The sequence below is a fragment of the Mesoplodon mirus genome (genome assembly GCF_964341445.2).
Source record: "Mesoplodon mirus genome assembly, chromosome: 15".
In the NCBI taxonomy this organism is placed as follows: Eukaryota; Metazoa; Chordata; class Mammalia; order Artiodactyla; family Ziphiidae; genus Mesoplodon; species Mesoplodon mirus.
The window spans coordinates 33,098,814-33,111,643 of record NC_138991.1 but is presented as its reverse complement, the minus strand read 5'-3'; the positions used below and the strand labels follow the sequence as shown (position 1 = coordinate 33,111,643).

The following is a 12,830-nucleotide window of genomic DNA, read 5'->3' as shown; positions in this document are numbered from 1 at the left end:
AACACAGGGAGTATAGCCAATATTTTATAATAACTATAAATGGAGTATAACCTGTAAAAATTATGAAGCACTACATTGTACACCTGTCACTTATACAATATTATACATCAACTATACTTCAATTAAAACAATTTAAGAATGAGGGAAAAAAAGAAAACAGAGGTCTGATACGGTTTCCATGCTTGCTCAAGGTGAAGGGGCAAAGCAATATAGAAGCCAAAATTATGTCTCCGACTCTGTCGTGCCTTCCCAAGGATCTTGATGTCTGGATATCAAAGGAACATTCTCGGTTTACAGCGTGTCTCTCAAATGTGCAGGAAGCCCTAGAGAGCCCCGAGCCCCTACCCCCGCCAGCTGCTTCCTCCCTGCATGGCCCCTGCCCCACACCTACCCTCCGTGGTGTCCACTTCAGCCTGCTCCTCTCTGGGCTTCTGCTTGAACTTCATGTTGCCAAAGTGCATGATGCCCCCAGTCAGCTTATACACACCGACCTTCTCCTCAGAGCTGAAGCCCAGCACGTCAAAGGCTACCTGCAAGGCCACAGGGAGAAGAAAGCCAAGAAACCCCTGGCTCCCTGTTCCACAGAGTGGAGGCCACCGTGGGGTGGCACCTATGGGCTGCTGCGGCACGCTGTGGACTCTGGAGGTCAGACACACCCTGACCAGAGAGAGAGAGGACTGTTTTCCTCCAAGGAGTCCAGACCAGATGCTCCATGAGATAGTCATTGTATTTAACCTCTCTGGCCTCAGTTTAGTCTTCTGCAAAATGGGTGGTGGTAGATGGTCATAAGGATAAACCAGAATGATGTGTAAATGTTTAGTCCTGTGCTTGACACATAATAATAACCAGGAAGTAGTGTTATTCTTCCCATCATTATTACTGTTTAGGCTCCTTGCTAGGTACCAGGAGAAGGGGAAGGCAAAGGTGCATCAGGAATCAATTTGGCTGTCAAGGTGGAGAGAGTACACAATATTCCTAACAGAATTCTCAGGTGCTCCATGTTACAAAGAAGGAGAGAGAGGGTGCCGTGGGAACTGGTGGGACTAGAGGGTCACATCTAGCTGGGCTGGGGAGGAGGAAAGGTCACTTGGAGTAGTTGGCCCCCTTAAGTCCCTATCGCATTCCAGTTCAACTCTGCAAAGAGAAACTGCTTGCTACGACAGCCTTGGGAAAAACGCCAGCTGCAACCCCAGAAATCTCCATGGGAGAATCCAGGCTGCTGCCTGGTGGCTCTGAGTGTCCCCCCCGATCCCCGACCCACCCAGTACTGGTGGCAGTGCCTGCAGGGCCCCAAAGTTTCCCTGTCTTTCACCAGCCACGCTGAGTACTCACGTCTGTGACCTGCAGCTCCTCCCCGTCGTCCATGTTATCCACTGTGGTGACGCCCTGGCTCACCCAGAAGTACTGCTTAGGGTTGGGGACCAGCAGCAGACTCTCTGCCAAGAGCAGGAAAGCAGGTTCTCAGCTTGGTGACACGTGGTTTTCTTCTTCTTCATTTTTAACCCATATCTCTACATGCCTCCCATGTGCCAGGCATGATGGTGTCATCATGGGGGTTACAGGGCTGAATAGGACGTGGTCCCTGCCCTCTGGGATCACCCAGAGTCAAGGAGGGACTTGCACAGGGCATATGAAGAACTTCAGAGTGGCAAGAGGGTCTCTGGAACTTGGTTGTGCCCTTTGTCACTTGGCCCAGTACCTGGCACCTAGTAGGCAACCAGTAGATATTTTTGGAATAAACGAGTGCATATCTTTCTCCTTTCTCTCTCCTGTAAAGAGCAGGTCGCACTCAAAGGCAGAAGGTAACAGGACAATTGCAGCAGGCAATAATAATCACTTGCATATAATATGCATGGGATGTTGTCACTTTTACAAAGAAATATGCTCACTTCTATTTTTCTTCAAATACGTGCCCCTCTTGGTCTATGTTTGTTTTTTCACTCTTGGAAGAGACATGGATGCAAGAAATATTTTCCTGTCCTTTCCTCTCTACTGTTGAGAAAAACTACAGCCCAGGAAGGAAGATAAATGGTGCCTGCCACTCTGCTCTAGGGTCAGAAAGACAGTAGAGCTTGGTGGGGAGTGTGGTAAACAGGAGAGCTTGAGCTCCATCCAAAGGGTCCACCACCACTCAACTGCCTTGATCAGTGCTACATGGGAGGGCAGGCCCATGGCTACCAGATCTTCTGCTATTCCAGAAAAACCAGGAAATAGGGTTTTTAATGTGAAGCTTTCCAATTTCAAAATGACATATATTAATTAAAAAGTACACTGTGTCCAACACAAACAAAACACACCTGTGGGTGGGGGATGATACTCAATGCCTTAGTCTCTGGCTAGGTTAGGAGGTGTGTATGTGGAAGATTGAGTCTTCATCTCTCTCTGGACCTTAGATCCTGAGCAGGTCTGCTATGGACAGTTCAGCAGGTTGTTGCTTGCACAAGGGCATCAAGCTGAGGAGGGGAGTGCAGTGTGCTTGCCAAGCTGTGTACTCAGTGGGCTACGTCCACTCAGAGGGGAGCCTGTCACATGCAGTCATCCTGGGCTGACATCTCTGCTGCTGTCCGAGCAAGACATGGGGGGTCTAAAGCCCTATATCCCAGGTCCATGTCTCAGCCATGAGTTGCAGGCATCTCAAGGCCCATCTGTGAAATGGGCCAACAATAGTGTGAAGCCTCATAGTCTGCTGTGAAGATGGATGTGAGTAGAACTTTGAGAAACTTCCCTGTAACCTCTTCACATAACTCTAAACTAAAGGGATTCATGTAGAACTGCAGGTATGACACCAAACCCTCCATACTATGGGAATTCTTTCGTTATTGAAAATAGAGGAAAAGCGAGTTAAGGGACAGTCAGACAGACATAAAGATCTTTACCGACAAGCTCAGGCTTCTTGTTAGAGAGAATCTGGTAGAAAATGTGGTAGCCCCTCTCAGCTGCTTGCTGTGAGATGACACGAGATTTCTCTAAGAGATCTGGAAAAGAATAAGCAGACATGCCCATGAGTTCAGCCCATTCTCCTGGAGTGCAAGGCTCCATGGAAAGCAGGGCTCCCCTCCCCATAAAGCCCAGTGCCATGGCCAGTCATGGGTCCACTCTTCTTCTGCCCCAGACCCACGGCCTGGGCGGGGGGCTGGCTCCTGATCGGGGGGAACCCGGGGGCAGGGCTGGCCTCCTGGGTGTGGCAGGCTGTGTTCAGAAGGACCCCACACTTGAGTCCCTCTGCTGCTGTTTTGAAATTCTGAACACTTTTTGAGCAAGGAGCCCTGCGCTTTCATTGTGTGCTGCACCCCACGCATTGTGTAGCTGGTCCCGGCCCCAAGAACCCTCCCAAAGCGGCCTGACTCACAGCTCTCGATGTCAGCTCCGGCCAGCTTGCCTGTAGTTCCGAAGTGGATCCGGATAAACTTGCCCTGAGCAGGGAGGAGAGGGGAGGGTCGTGAGGGGGGACGTGTGTAGCTCTAGACCAACCTGCGACCCGGGTTTGGCCGCCCCACCCCCCGAATTCTAAGGGCACTGCAGGAAGGTAACTGGGCCAGAGGCGGCTGTATGTGGAGTTGTGGGTTTCCCACTCGGATGGGCAGAGAAGGAGAGTCCTGGAACTAAATCTAGGGTCTGGGGGTAGCCTGCAGCTTTGGGACCTTGTGGGGCAGACGAGTGCCCCACAGGAAGGGCTGGGGCCCTTTGGAATTCGGCTTTGAGGCAGGAGTGGTGGGAATTTGGCCAGCCACATCTAGGGGGCGCTGTACCACGTCTCCTTATGGAGAGACACCACATCCCTCTCCCTGACCTTTGGCAGAACCAAGGACAAACTCTCCTGGAAATAGGACTCTCTGTATCTCCATCACCTTTTGCCCTCACCTCTACTCACCTGCCCCCACCTCCTCCCTGCCCAGCCCTGTTTCCCCAGGCCGTGAGAGGCCCCAGCCGGAGATGGGGGTTCAGCAGGGAAAGGCAGGGCACTACAGAGCTCCTTCTATGATCCCAGCTCCCACCAGACCAGCTTCAGAATCCACCAGGGCCCCGGGGACAGCGTCTCTCCTACATCCCGCCAGCCATGGTCCCCCTGGTCGGGGGCGGGACGTTGTCAGCTTCCAGCCACTGCAAATCTCTGGCTCTCCTGTTTTAATTTCTCAGCCCCTCCATCACTGTGTACCCACATCTCTGCATTCAAGCACCTGGATTTCAATACTGAACTGGGCTCCAGTTGATATAGACCCTGACGGATAAAAATCTCTGGGAAGGAGATGCCATGACTTGACTCATCCCATTGGTGAGTTTCAATCAGCCCTGATTTCCTTCCTTGGAATGCGGTGATAATGGCTGTCCTGCCACCCCCAGGGCCACCAATGCCTCTGTCACACTTACGAAACGGGAGGAATTGTTGTTTCTGGTGGTCTTGGCGTTCCCGAATGCCTCCAGCACAGGGTTTGCCTGGATGATTTGATCCTCCAGGGACCCCTGACCCAGAGAGAAACACAAGGTGCAGTGGCCTGTCGGCTGCTGCCTGGGGACCCAGGGCTTTCAAATGACAGTGGCGTATGTGCCAGGAACCCAGGAGGGGCACAGCCTTGGGGAGGCAGGGAGAGCGGGACTAGAGGGGACCTGGGAGGAGGGCCACTGCCTAAGTAAGGACTGTCCCCCTGCAGACCCTGACATTGGAGGGCCCCTGCCAGATGAGAGGCTTTGACTCTTAGCTGCTGTTTCTTCCTTTTGCTCTTGGTGGAGAGATTTCTATGTGAACCTGAAAACCCTTCCCTGGGCATCCCTGGTCTTCCACCAAAGTCTTCCTTTCCTCTTTTTCAGCTTTTTACCGCTGCCTCTGGCCCAGCTAGTGCTCCCTGTGCTCTGGGGCTGCCAGGGCCTGCAGAAGCAGCTTAACCAGGAGCTGGCATTCCCCTTTCTACCCCACTAAGCACAAGGGGCTCTAGCATTGGCACTTCTGGGGGCAGACGTGGCCTGGGGTATCAGAGTCCATCCAGTGGGTCAGATCCGGGACTGCAGCCACCTTCTCCCTATGGGTCCCCACCCAAGTCGCTTCCCTCTAAGCCTTCGTCTCCTCATCTGTAAAGCGGCCCTAACCCAGAGAGCAGCTGTGAGGGTCACACGGGCTCTGCTGTGGGTACCCAAAGACAGGGAGGGCTGGGGATGAGAGGCCCCGAGTGTGCCCAGTTGGCCCTACCTTCCCATCCGAGGACTGTTTGCCAGTTCCTCCGATGTTGGCAAAGTACTGGATGACCTTCTTCGTGTTCTCAGTCTTGCCTGCACCAGATTCTCCACTGCAGGTGGAAAACGGGAGCAGACGAGTGAAGGACAAAGAGGGGATTGCCCGCAGAGAAGCAAAACGATGAAAGGTACGGGCTGGGCATCATCACATCTCACCCAACAGGGGCAGACAGGGTAGGGCAGGAGGGGACTTGGGGACATGGAGGCCCCCACCCCCCACACTCGGTTTAGCAGATGCAGCCTTAGTCGTCCCCGCTAAGCCCACTCGCTCTCTGCCTGCAGATTTCCATACAAAGTCCTGCCAATTAATGCTAAGAAGGCTTAATGACATGTGTAAGACACAAACCCAATTATTTGTCTATAGACTGAGAGGCAGGAGGGACACTTACGTGATTAGCATAGACTGATTTTCACGCTCTGTAGGGAGGGAACCGTCAACAGGAAGATGTAATTAGAAAACACTTAGAAACTCGACATTTGGCATCACCCTAACCACACCGTCTGCATCTCTCTGCATCCCACCCGGCTTGGAGAATGGCTGCAGTGGCCCGCGGACGCCGAAGACCTAGGATCCCATGAGGTCTGAGGCTACACGCCTGCCTTTGCAGCCCACATCCTTGCCGAAGGGGCCAAAAATTTACCAGCCACTCTGTTTCTATAAGCACCGTCCCATGAAGCTGCCTAGTCGTAAGCAACATAAAGAGAGATAGTAATAAAAATCACGTTGTACTGTATGGTGAAGATTGCACAGGGAATGGTTAAGGGTTGACTTGAGTTCTGGACATTATTTAGCTTGGCATCCCATGTTTTTGTGATGCTTAAATGAGATGGGGTGTGAGGTAGGGCAGGTACTTAGCAAGTGCATTCACTGAGCAATATTTAAAAAAATCTTCAATGGGTGATGAGGGGTCAGCGTTGGGATTGGGTAGCACATGGGTCTAATACATCTGGAGCCCCAGTGGCAAAGGGACTTTTCTTGCCCTGCCATGACAGCTCCAGCGGACCTCATTGCACGCACCCATGAGCATGTCGTGGTAGGCGATGTCCGAAATGGAGAAGAGGTGGGGCGGCATCTCCGTACGCTTCTTGCCTTTGTACATTTTGGCCACGCGGGCCCCGTAGATGGGCAGCCACCGGTAGGGGTTGATTGTCACGCAGAACAAGCCTGAGTAGGTCTGGCGGGAGAGAAGGAAGATGGTTAGCTAGCCCTCCCTCCTGATGCCCTCCTCCCTCCATATCCTGGCCCATCACAGAGCATCCTGGCTGGATCATCCTGTCAACCTAGAGAGGTACAGTGATGTTCTCTCTGGGGGCAAAATCTATGTCTGAGTCTTTATTCAGTAAACAAAACCAGCCTTCTCTTTAATACATATCTGTTTCATTTTCTTTTGGCTTAATTATCTGAATCCATAACGTAGTCATTTGTATGGATAAATACGCAGCAAAAAGTCCCCCAGCTGCTCAGTGACTGCCCCCTCCTCCCACAGGGAAGCTCTGTGTTGGTTTCTAATACCCCTTTCCACGGTTCTTTGATGCACATATACAAACAAATCCAGAGACACGTTCATATCCCCTCACCTTGTTTTTAAAACAAGCAATAGTATTCTATGATACTGATTTATTTTTATTTTTTAATTAAAAAGTTTTTTGAAGTATAGTTAATTTACAATGTTGTGTTAATTTCTGCTGTACAGCAAAGTGATTCAGTTATACATATATATATTCATTTTCATATTCTTTTCCATTATGGTTTACTATAGGATATTGAATATAGTTCCCTGTGCTATATAGTAGGACCTTGTTGTTTATCCGTCCTATGTACATTAATTTGCATCTGGTAATCCCAGACTCCCAATCCTTCCCTCCCCTACCCCTCTCCCCCTTGGCAACCACAAGTCTGTTCTCTTTGTGAATCTGTTTCTGTTTCATAGATATGTTCATTTGTGTCGTATTTTAGGTTCCACATATAAGTGATATATGATACTGTTTTAATCTTGCTTTTTCCACTTACTATACAGGGGAGATTTTCCATGAGAGTTCATGGAGTCCTTACCGTGTGGACACAATCCAACTGGTGGACAGCTGGGTTTGATCTACTCTTAAGAAGAGACACCACCTTCTCTTTTCACCCCATGGCAATTTTTTAAGGAAATCATCCCAGTTTTTAAAAATCAGAGAAACCAATGAGGTAGTGAAAGAAATTATTTGAGGGCAGGAAATGGCCAAATCTATGGGTCCCAAACTTCTCCTGCTAGACACTCACATTGACTTCTGGTGCCCCCTCTTTTCACGTAAACTTTAAAACTTTCCATTTTGGTCCAAGTGGGGATATCCCCCCAGTTTCTCCTTAGCAGAGCTGCAATATATTGCGTTTTTAAAGGGAACCTTATTAAATAGAAACTGATCCAAAGAAAGGGGAGCAAAGAGAAGAGGAAGAGAACCCACGTAAAGACCTGAGAGGATGATGCACTGTGTCTTATCCTGGGACCCAGCCACTGAGTCACTCTTTCCCTCCAGCCCTGTCTGCAGGGTGGGGTGGGGCAGATAGTGGACCAGAAGCTAGTTCTGTCCCTGTTTGGGTCAGAATGTAAAATAGAGGTCCCCCGCCACCCTTGCAGGAGGGACACGAGAGGGCAGCAGTCGGGGCCTTGGAGCTGTCCTGCCTGCCCCAGTTTTTCCATCAGTGGTTCAGCTGAGGTGTTTGGATTTAAAGGAGACTCCTGCCCTGGTCCCTCAGGCCACACTCCACAGAGCCTGCAGCCCCTTAGCCCAAAGACATGATGTGGCCACCCACAGGAGCAAGGGCTCAGCTGCACGGGGGCCCTGAGTAAGCACCAGCCCTGAGCTTGGCCACTGAGCCCACACGGACATTCTCAGCCAAAGCTCCAGGCTCAGCCAGGGGCAGATGTGGCTCTTCCCAGGCTGAGGTTCAGTGATGCCCCACTAGCCTCCAGGCCCAGCAAATATCCCCAAGAACTTTCCAGAGATCCTCCAGCACTGCATGGGGCTATGGTGCTGCTGAGGGTCTGAATCTGGAACTAAAGTAGTATTGAGGAGGACAAGGGGAGGAAGCATGTGGCAGTTCTCTTGGCTGTCACCAAAACCCAGAAGAGGAAATCCCCAGCGGCCTCTGACCTTGAAGTCAGGCCCCAGCTCACCTCGTCCTACCGGATAGCCTCTTTCCTTTTTAGTAAAGACATCTAGAGAGGCAAACACCAAAACTTCCTTATATCCCATTTTGAGTTTAGCCACCAGCACCTTCGGGAAGTCTTAGGATTTCCAAAATGGTCAGGGAGACTGATGGTAACCCGCTTTGCTCATCCTAGCACAGGGCTCAGTGTTTGTTGAATGAATGAATGGTTGGATGGAATTGGCTAGAAGGAAAGGAGAAAGGAGGGATGGAGGAAGGAAGGAAAGGAGAGATGAATGGATGGATGGAGGGTGGATGGACAGACAGGGAAGGACCTCTACTGAGGCCACATGAAGTCACTAGGGGGAAAATGATGTTTTGATTGGAGAGTTCGCAGGGGTGGTGTCAGGAGGAAGACTTCTGGATGACAGCCTCAGCAAAGGGTCTGTCAGCTGCCCATGGGGATCGTACTGTCACTGAGATGCCAAAGCCTTGGGGTGGAAATTCTAACACGTCAAAAACGTGGTCCCTCTGCCCTTGTCCCAGACATAATGTGTATGGGTTGCTGGGGAGGGTAGAGTAGCTGCCCCCTCCCCATCAGGAGAGGGGCAGAAGATCTGCAGCCTCCCCTTCCTCCCCACGCCCAGCCCTGGCACTCACATAGATCCTCATGTTGACGTAGCGTTGACGTAGGTTGTCCAGGACGCTGGCCTCGTTCAGGAAGGTCATGTTAGCCATGTCGCTGACTTGGTAGAATTTGGGTGGGTTCATCTGCTGGATATCATCCTTCTTCATGGTGAGCGTCTGGGGGGTCAAGACACAGCAGCACATGCATTAAGACATAGTACTGTCACAGCCACAGTGGCATCGGGCACAGGGTACTACCCATTCTCTGGTGTCCTGCAAAAAGCTGGAATCAGTGGGTCCACCTCCTGGTCCAGATATGTCTCACTGACTTGGGATGGGGAAGAACTTCCAAGGCCATATGAGCCCTAACTGCCTCCCCTCGGAAGTAGGGATGACAGTGGCTTCCTTGGCTGGTTGCTGGGAGGACTATATGAACTTAAGTGGCACCAAGTAAAAAGACCTTGAAGTTCCTTCCCTACATTCAGAGCACCTCCAACCTGTGTTTCTCTTCCAGCCAAGTCCATTCTGGTAGCTGATCAGAACTTGCTTACTGATCCCAGGGACCCTTTGCAGAGATGTGACTCTTGACTCTCTGCCTTGAGAAGCAGTGGTGGTTTCTAAATAGCAATGAGCTTTTCCATTAAAAATAAAAAGACATTCCCCTGCTCCCACCAAACCACCTTGAAGTATAAAATTGAAAGCAAGCAAGCAAGCAAGCAAATAAGACCAAAAAAAAAAAAAAAAAGACAACAATGATGAGCAGTAGATGTTTTAGGGTGAAAATAATATAGCATTAGGGCTTCCCTGGTGGCACAGTGGTTGAGAGTCCGCCTGCCATGCGGGGGAAGTGGGTTCGTGCCCTGGTCTGGGAGGATCCCACATGCCGCGGAGTGGCTGGGCCCGTGAGCTATGGCCACTGAGCCTGCACGTCCAGAGCCTGTGCTCTGCAGCGGGAGAGGCCACAGCAGTGAGAGGCCCGCGTACCGCAAAAAAAAGTAAAAAAAAAAAAAAATATATATATAGCACTAAGAGTCTGGAGCTCCTGTGCACAAGCAGGCAAATCCCATCCCCACTCTGCACCCCAATTTTTCCTCTGTAAATGAAAACTCATGCCAGCTCTTAAATGGCAGTGTCTGGGTCCGAAGCTCAAGACGTGATCCAGAAAACAAATATCTTTCAGCTGTCTGAAGCCTGAGATGTGAGGCTTAAACACCTACTGGGATTTCTGGGACTTTTAATAATTTATGAGTCCAACAGGCAGATAATTTGAAATCTTGACAGTTCTGGAAAATCCACCCAGTAATGGTCACCACACCCCCTAGTAAGTCAGGCTAGGTTTCATTCAGAGTCCATTTCTGGTAGTTGCTGATCTCTGGTCCTCGCCCACAGGCAAACTCTTCTCTTACAGCCCCAGCAGAGAAATGGAAGCCTGTGCCTTTATCGCAGGAGCCAGACGAGTTGGTCTTTTCTGTCCCAGACCTGGCTGGATGGCCTGTCTACCGCAGATACTCACAGAGGTTGTGTTGTCCTTAAATTGCACCCAAACTGGGGCCTCTGGGGCTCCACTCTCATCATCCATCATTCCTGGCAACACTGCAGTGCCCTGCCTTTCTGAAAAGGATGTTTCTCCTGAGAGTTAAGCTTGACTTTCATGTTCAAACCCACTTTACCACAGCTATATATAGTCTCATCTTTCTGTGGCCACTCCCCTCAAAGGGAGGGGAGGCACACAGTAAAGCTTAGATGTTGCAAGTTCTGATCATGGAATATCTCTGTTCTTTTATTTGTGAAATTAACCAAGGATTGACTTCACACTCCCTGGATGCAGCCCAACCATGGAAGATGAGGTGGTGCTGTAGAGGGGTCATGGGCATTGGAGCCAGATACAGCAAGCTTTGAATCTGAGTTCATCACCTTCTGTCTTTGTGACTGTAGGCAGATTACCTAAAATCTCTTTGATCCTCTGCAAAATAGGGTCCATACATCCTACTATATAAAGTTATTGAAAGGGTTAAGCAAAAGGTCTAGCGCCTCCCCAGGAGTCTGCCCCAGGGGAGGGGTTTCATGAACCAAAATTTCTATCCACTCTCTCAAGTCATGCCTTGTAGCTGAACACTGTGGACCAGCAGAGAGTGGTGTGTTGTAAACCAGCTGCATGGGGGGAAAAAAATCCCTGATTTGTACCGTTTGTCAGTTCCACCATGGCTGACATCAGGCTGCCAAAGGTTTAACAACCAGTTGCAAAGCCCCCAAATGTTTAGCATTAGATCCTTACAAGCCAGGGCAAGCCAGCCCCAGCACACCACCTCCATGCAGCAAGGATCTTGGTGCCACCATCTGTAGCTCATGACGCTGGAGAGCTCACTCAGGTTGGCCAGGGTATCCCGGGGCCCTGTCTCACATTCCTCATGCCATCATGGGCACATAGCGCCACTCCTGATGGGTGGGATGCTCCTTCTCATTCTTAGAAAATAGATTCCCCATGAAAGGTGCTTGGGGCTTTAAAGATAAGTAACTCTCCTGATAATCTCTCTCACACATGCACTGTTTTAGAGCATACAAAGTACTTTCATGCCCTATCATGTTGGACTCTCTGTTGTAAGAGAGCCAAAGCTCAGAGAGGGAAAGTGTCCTGCTCAGGGCCCCACAGCTTGAGTGTCATTGAGTCTGAACTTGAACCCAGCACAGGGGACTCGGAGGCATCTGCTCTTTTTGCCACCTTGCCTCTTGAGCCCAGGTGTCCACCACTCCTAAAGCTCAATTTCATCCTGGGGATTATTCCCCACCCACCTGGTTGGTGATCGTCTTCACGGTGACCTGGTCACCCTGTTCGGACTGGATCTCCCCAGAAATGAAGCCCTCCTTCTCATCCTTGACCCAGCAAGACCTCTTGATGTCATAGGGCTTGCTCATGGCTTCCATTCTCTCCTTTTCGGAAGGTGTCAGGAAGGGCATTGGGTCCACATCATCCCCACATTCGCCTCTGGATCCACTGGGCATTGTGGCTTGGCTGAGGGAGGAGCAAGTAGGAACCACGGGTGGGAACCAGGACTTCCCTGGGTGCTGGAGGGGAAAGAGAGGATAGTTTGCCAAGACTGTTGTATGGCCTGGGGCAAATGCCTGGGAGAGACATGGGGCTGCTTCTCTCATGTCACTTTGAATGTCTTGCTGCTATTAGATCTTAGTAACCAAGAATAAGAAAGAAGCTGATAACTCCTCAGAGCTGTGTACCCCTAACCACCACAAAACACTTCTGCATCTGTGGTCCCATATGCCCCTCACACTAAGGCTGTGAGGTAGGGATCAGGGAGTCCATTTTATGGAGGAGAAGACGAAGGCCAAGAGAGATTAAAGCATGCAGTTTTAACCATGAACTGGGACGAGAAAAGGATTACCACTTGGTTTTCATTTTCCCTTAAGGTCTGAGCAGAGGCCACAAGCCACCGTAGTACCAGCACTGCTGTGGCTTGTCCCCAACAGAAATCACAGCTATTCTCTTTTCATGGTAGCAGGCATCTCCAAATATGACTTACCCTCGTCTCAACTTTGAAGTGATGGTCTCATGAGACCCTCGGTTAGAAGTTGTTATTTAAATCTACTAACAAAAAAGTACACTTTTAATTGCTATATCACAAACTGATTTTGTAATATTTTGATACCATTGGTTTCCTTTGTGACCCTATGTAGTTTATTTTATGCATTTAAAAACTCTAATCTGAGCAGAGGTCCACAGGCTTTACCAGATGCTAAGTGAGTCCCTGGTACAGAATAATTGCCCCCGGTTCAGTGGTTACCTCTCTTAAGATGAGGCCAGCCTGGGGTCAAGGCTGGACCTCTTGGTTTCCAA

General features: G+C 50.2%; 1 protein-coding gene across 1 annotated transcript in view; it reads right to left on the bottom strand.

Moving 5' to 3' along the window:
• Window positions 1-11,983, bottom strand: part of MYH16 (myosin heavy chain 16) — a gene marked incomplete at its 5' end in the record, with an annotated part of 56,872 nt that extends 44,889 nt beyond the window's left edge. Inside the window, 10 exons of the mRNA XM_082600649.1 lie at window positions 392-530; window positions 1,333-1,436; window positions 2,877-2,975; window positions 3,350-3,413; window positions 4,369-4,461; window positions 5,183-5,279; window positions 5,616-5,643; window positions 6,245-6,401; window positions 9,017-9,160; window positions 11,774-11,983. Of these exons, the coding sequence (XP_082456775.1) occupies window positions 392-530; window positions 1,333-1,436; window positions 2,877-2,975; window positions 3,350-3,413; window positions 4,369-4,461; window positions 5,183-5,279; window positions 5,616-5,643; window positions 6,245-6,401; window positions 9,017-9,160; window positions 11,774-11,983 (1,135 nt within the window). The remainder of the gene's footprint in view (window positions 1-391; window positions 531-1,332; window positions 1,437-2,876; window positions 2,976-3,349; window positions 3,414-4,368; window positions 4,462-5,182; window positions 5,280-5,615; window positions 5,644-6,244; window positions 6,402-9,016; window positions 9,161-11,773) is intronic.
• Window positions 11,984-12,830: the final 847 nt, after the last annotated feature.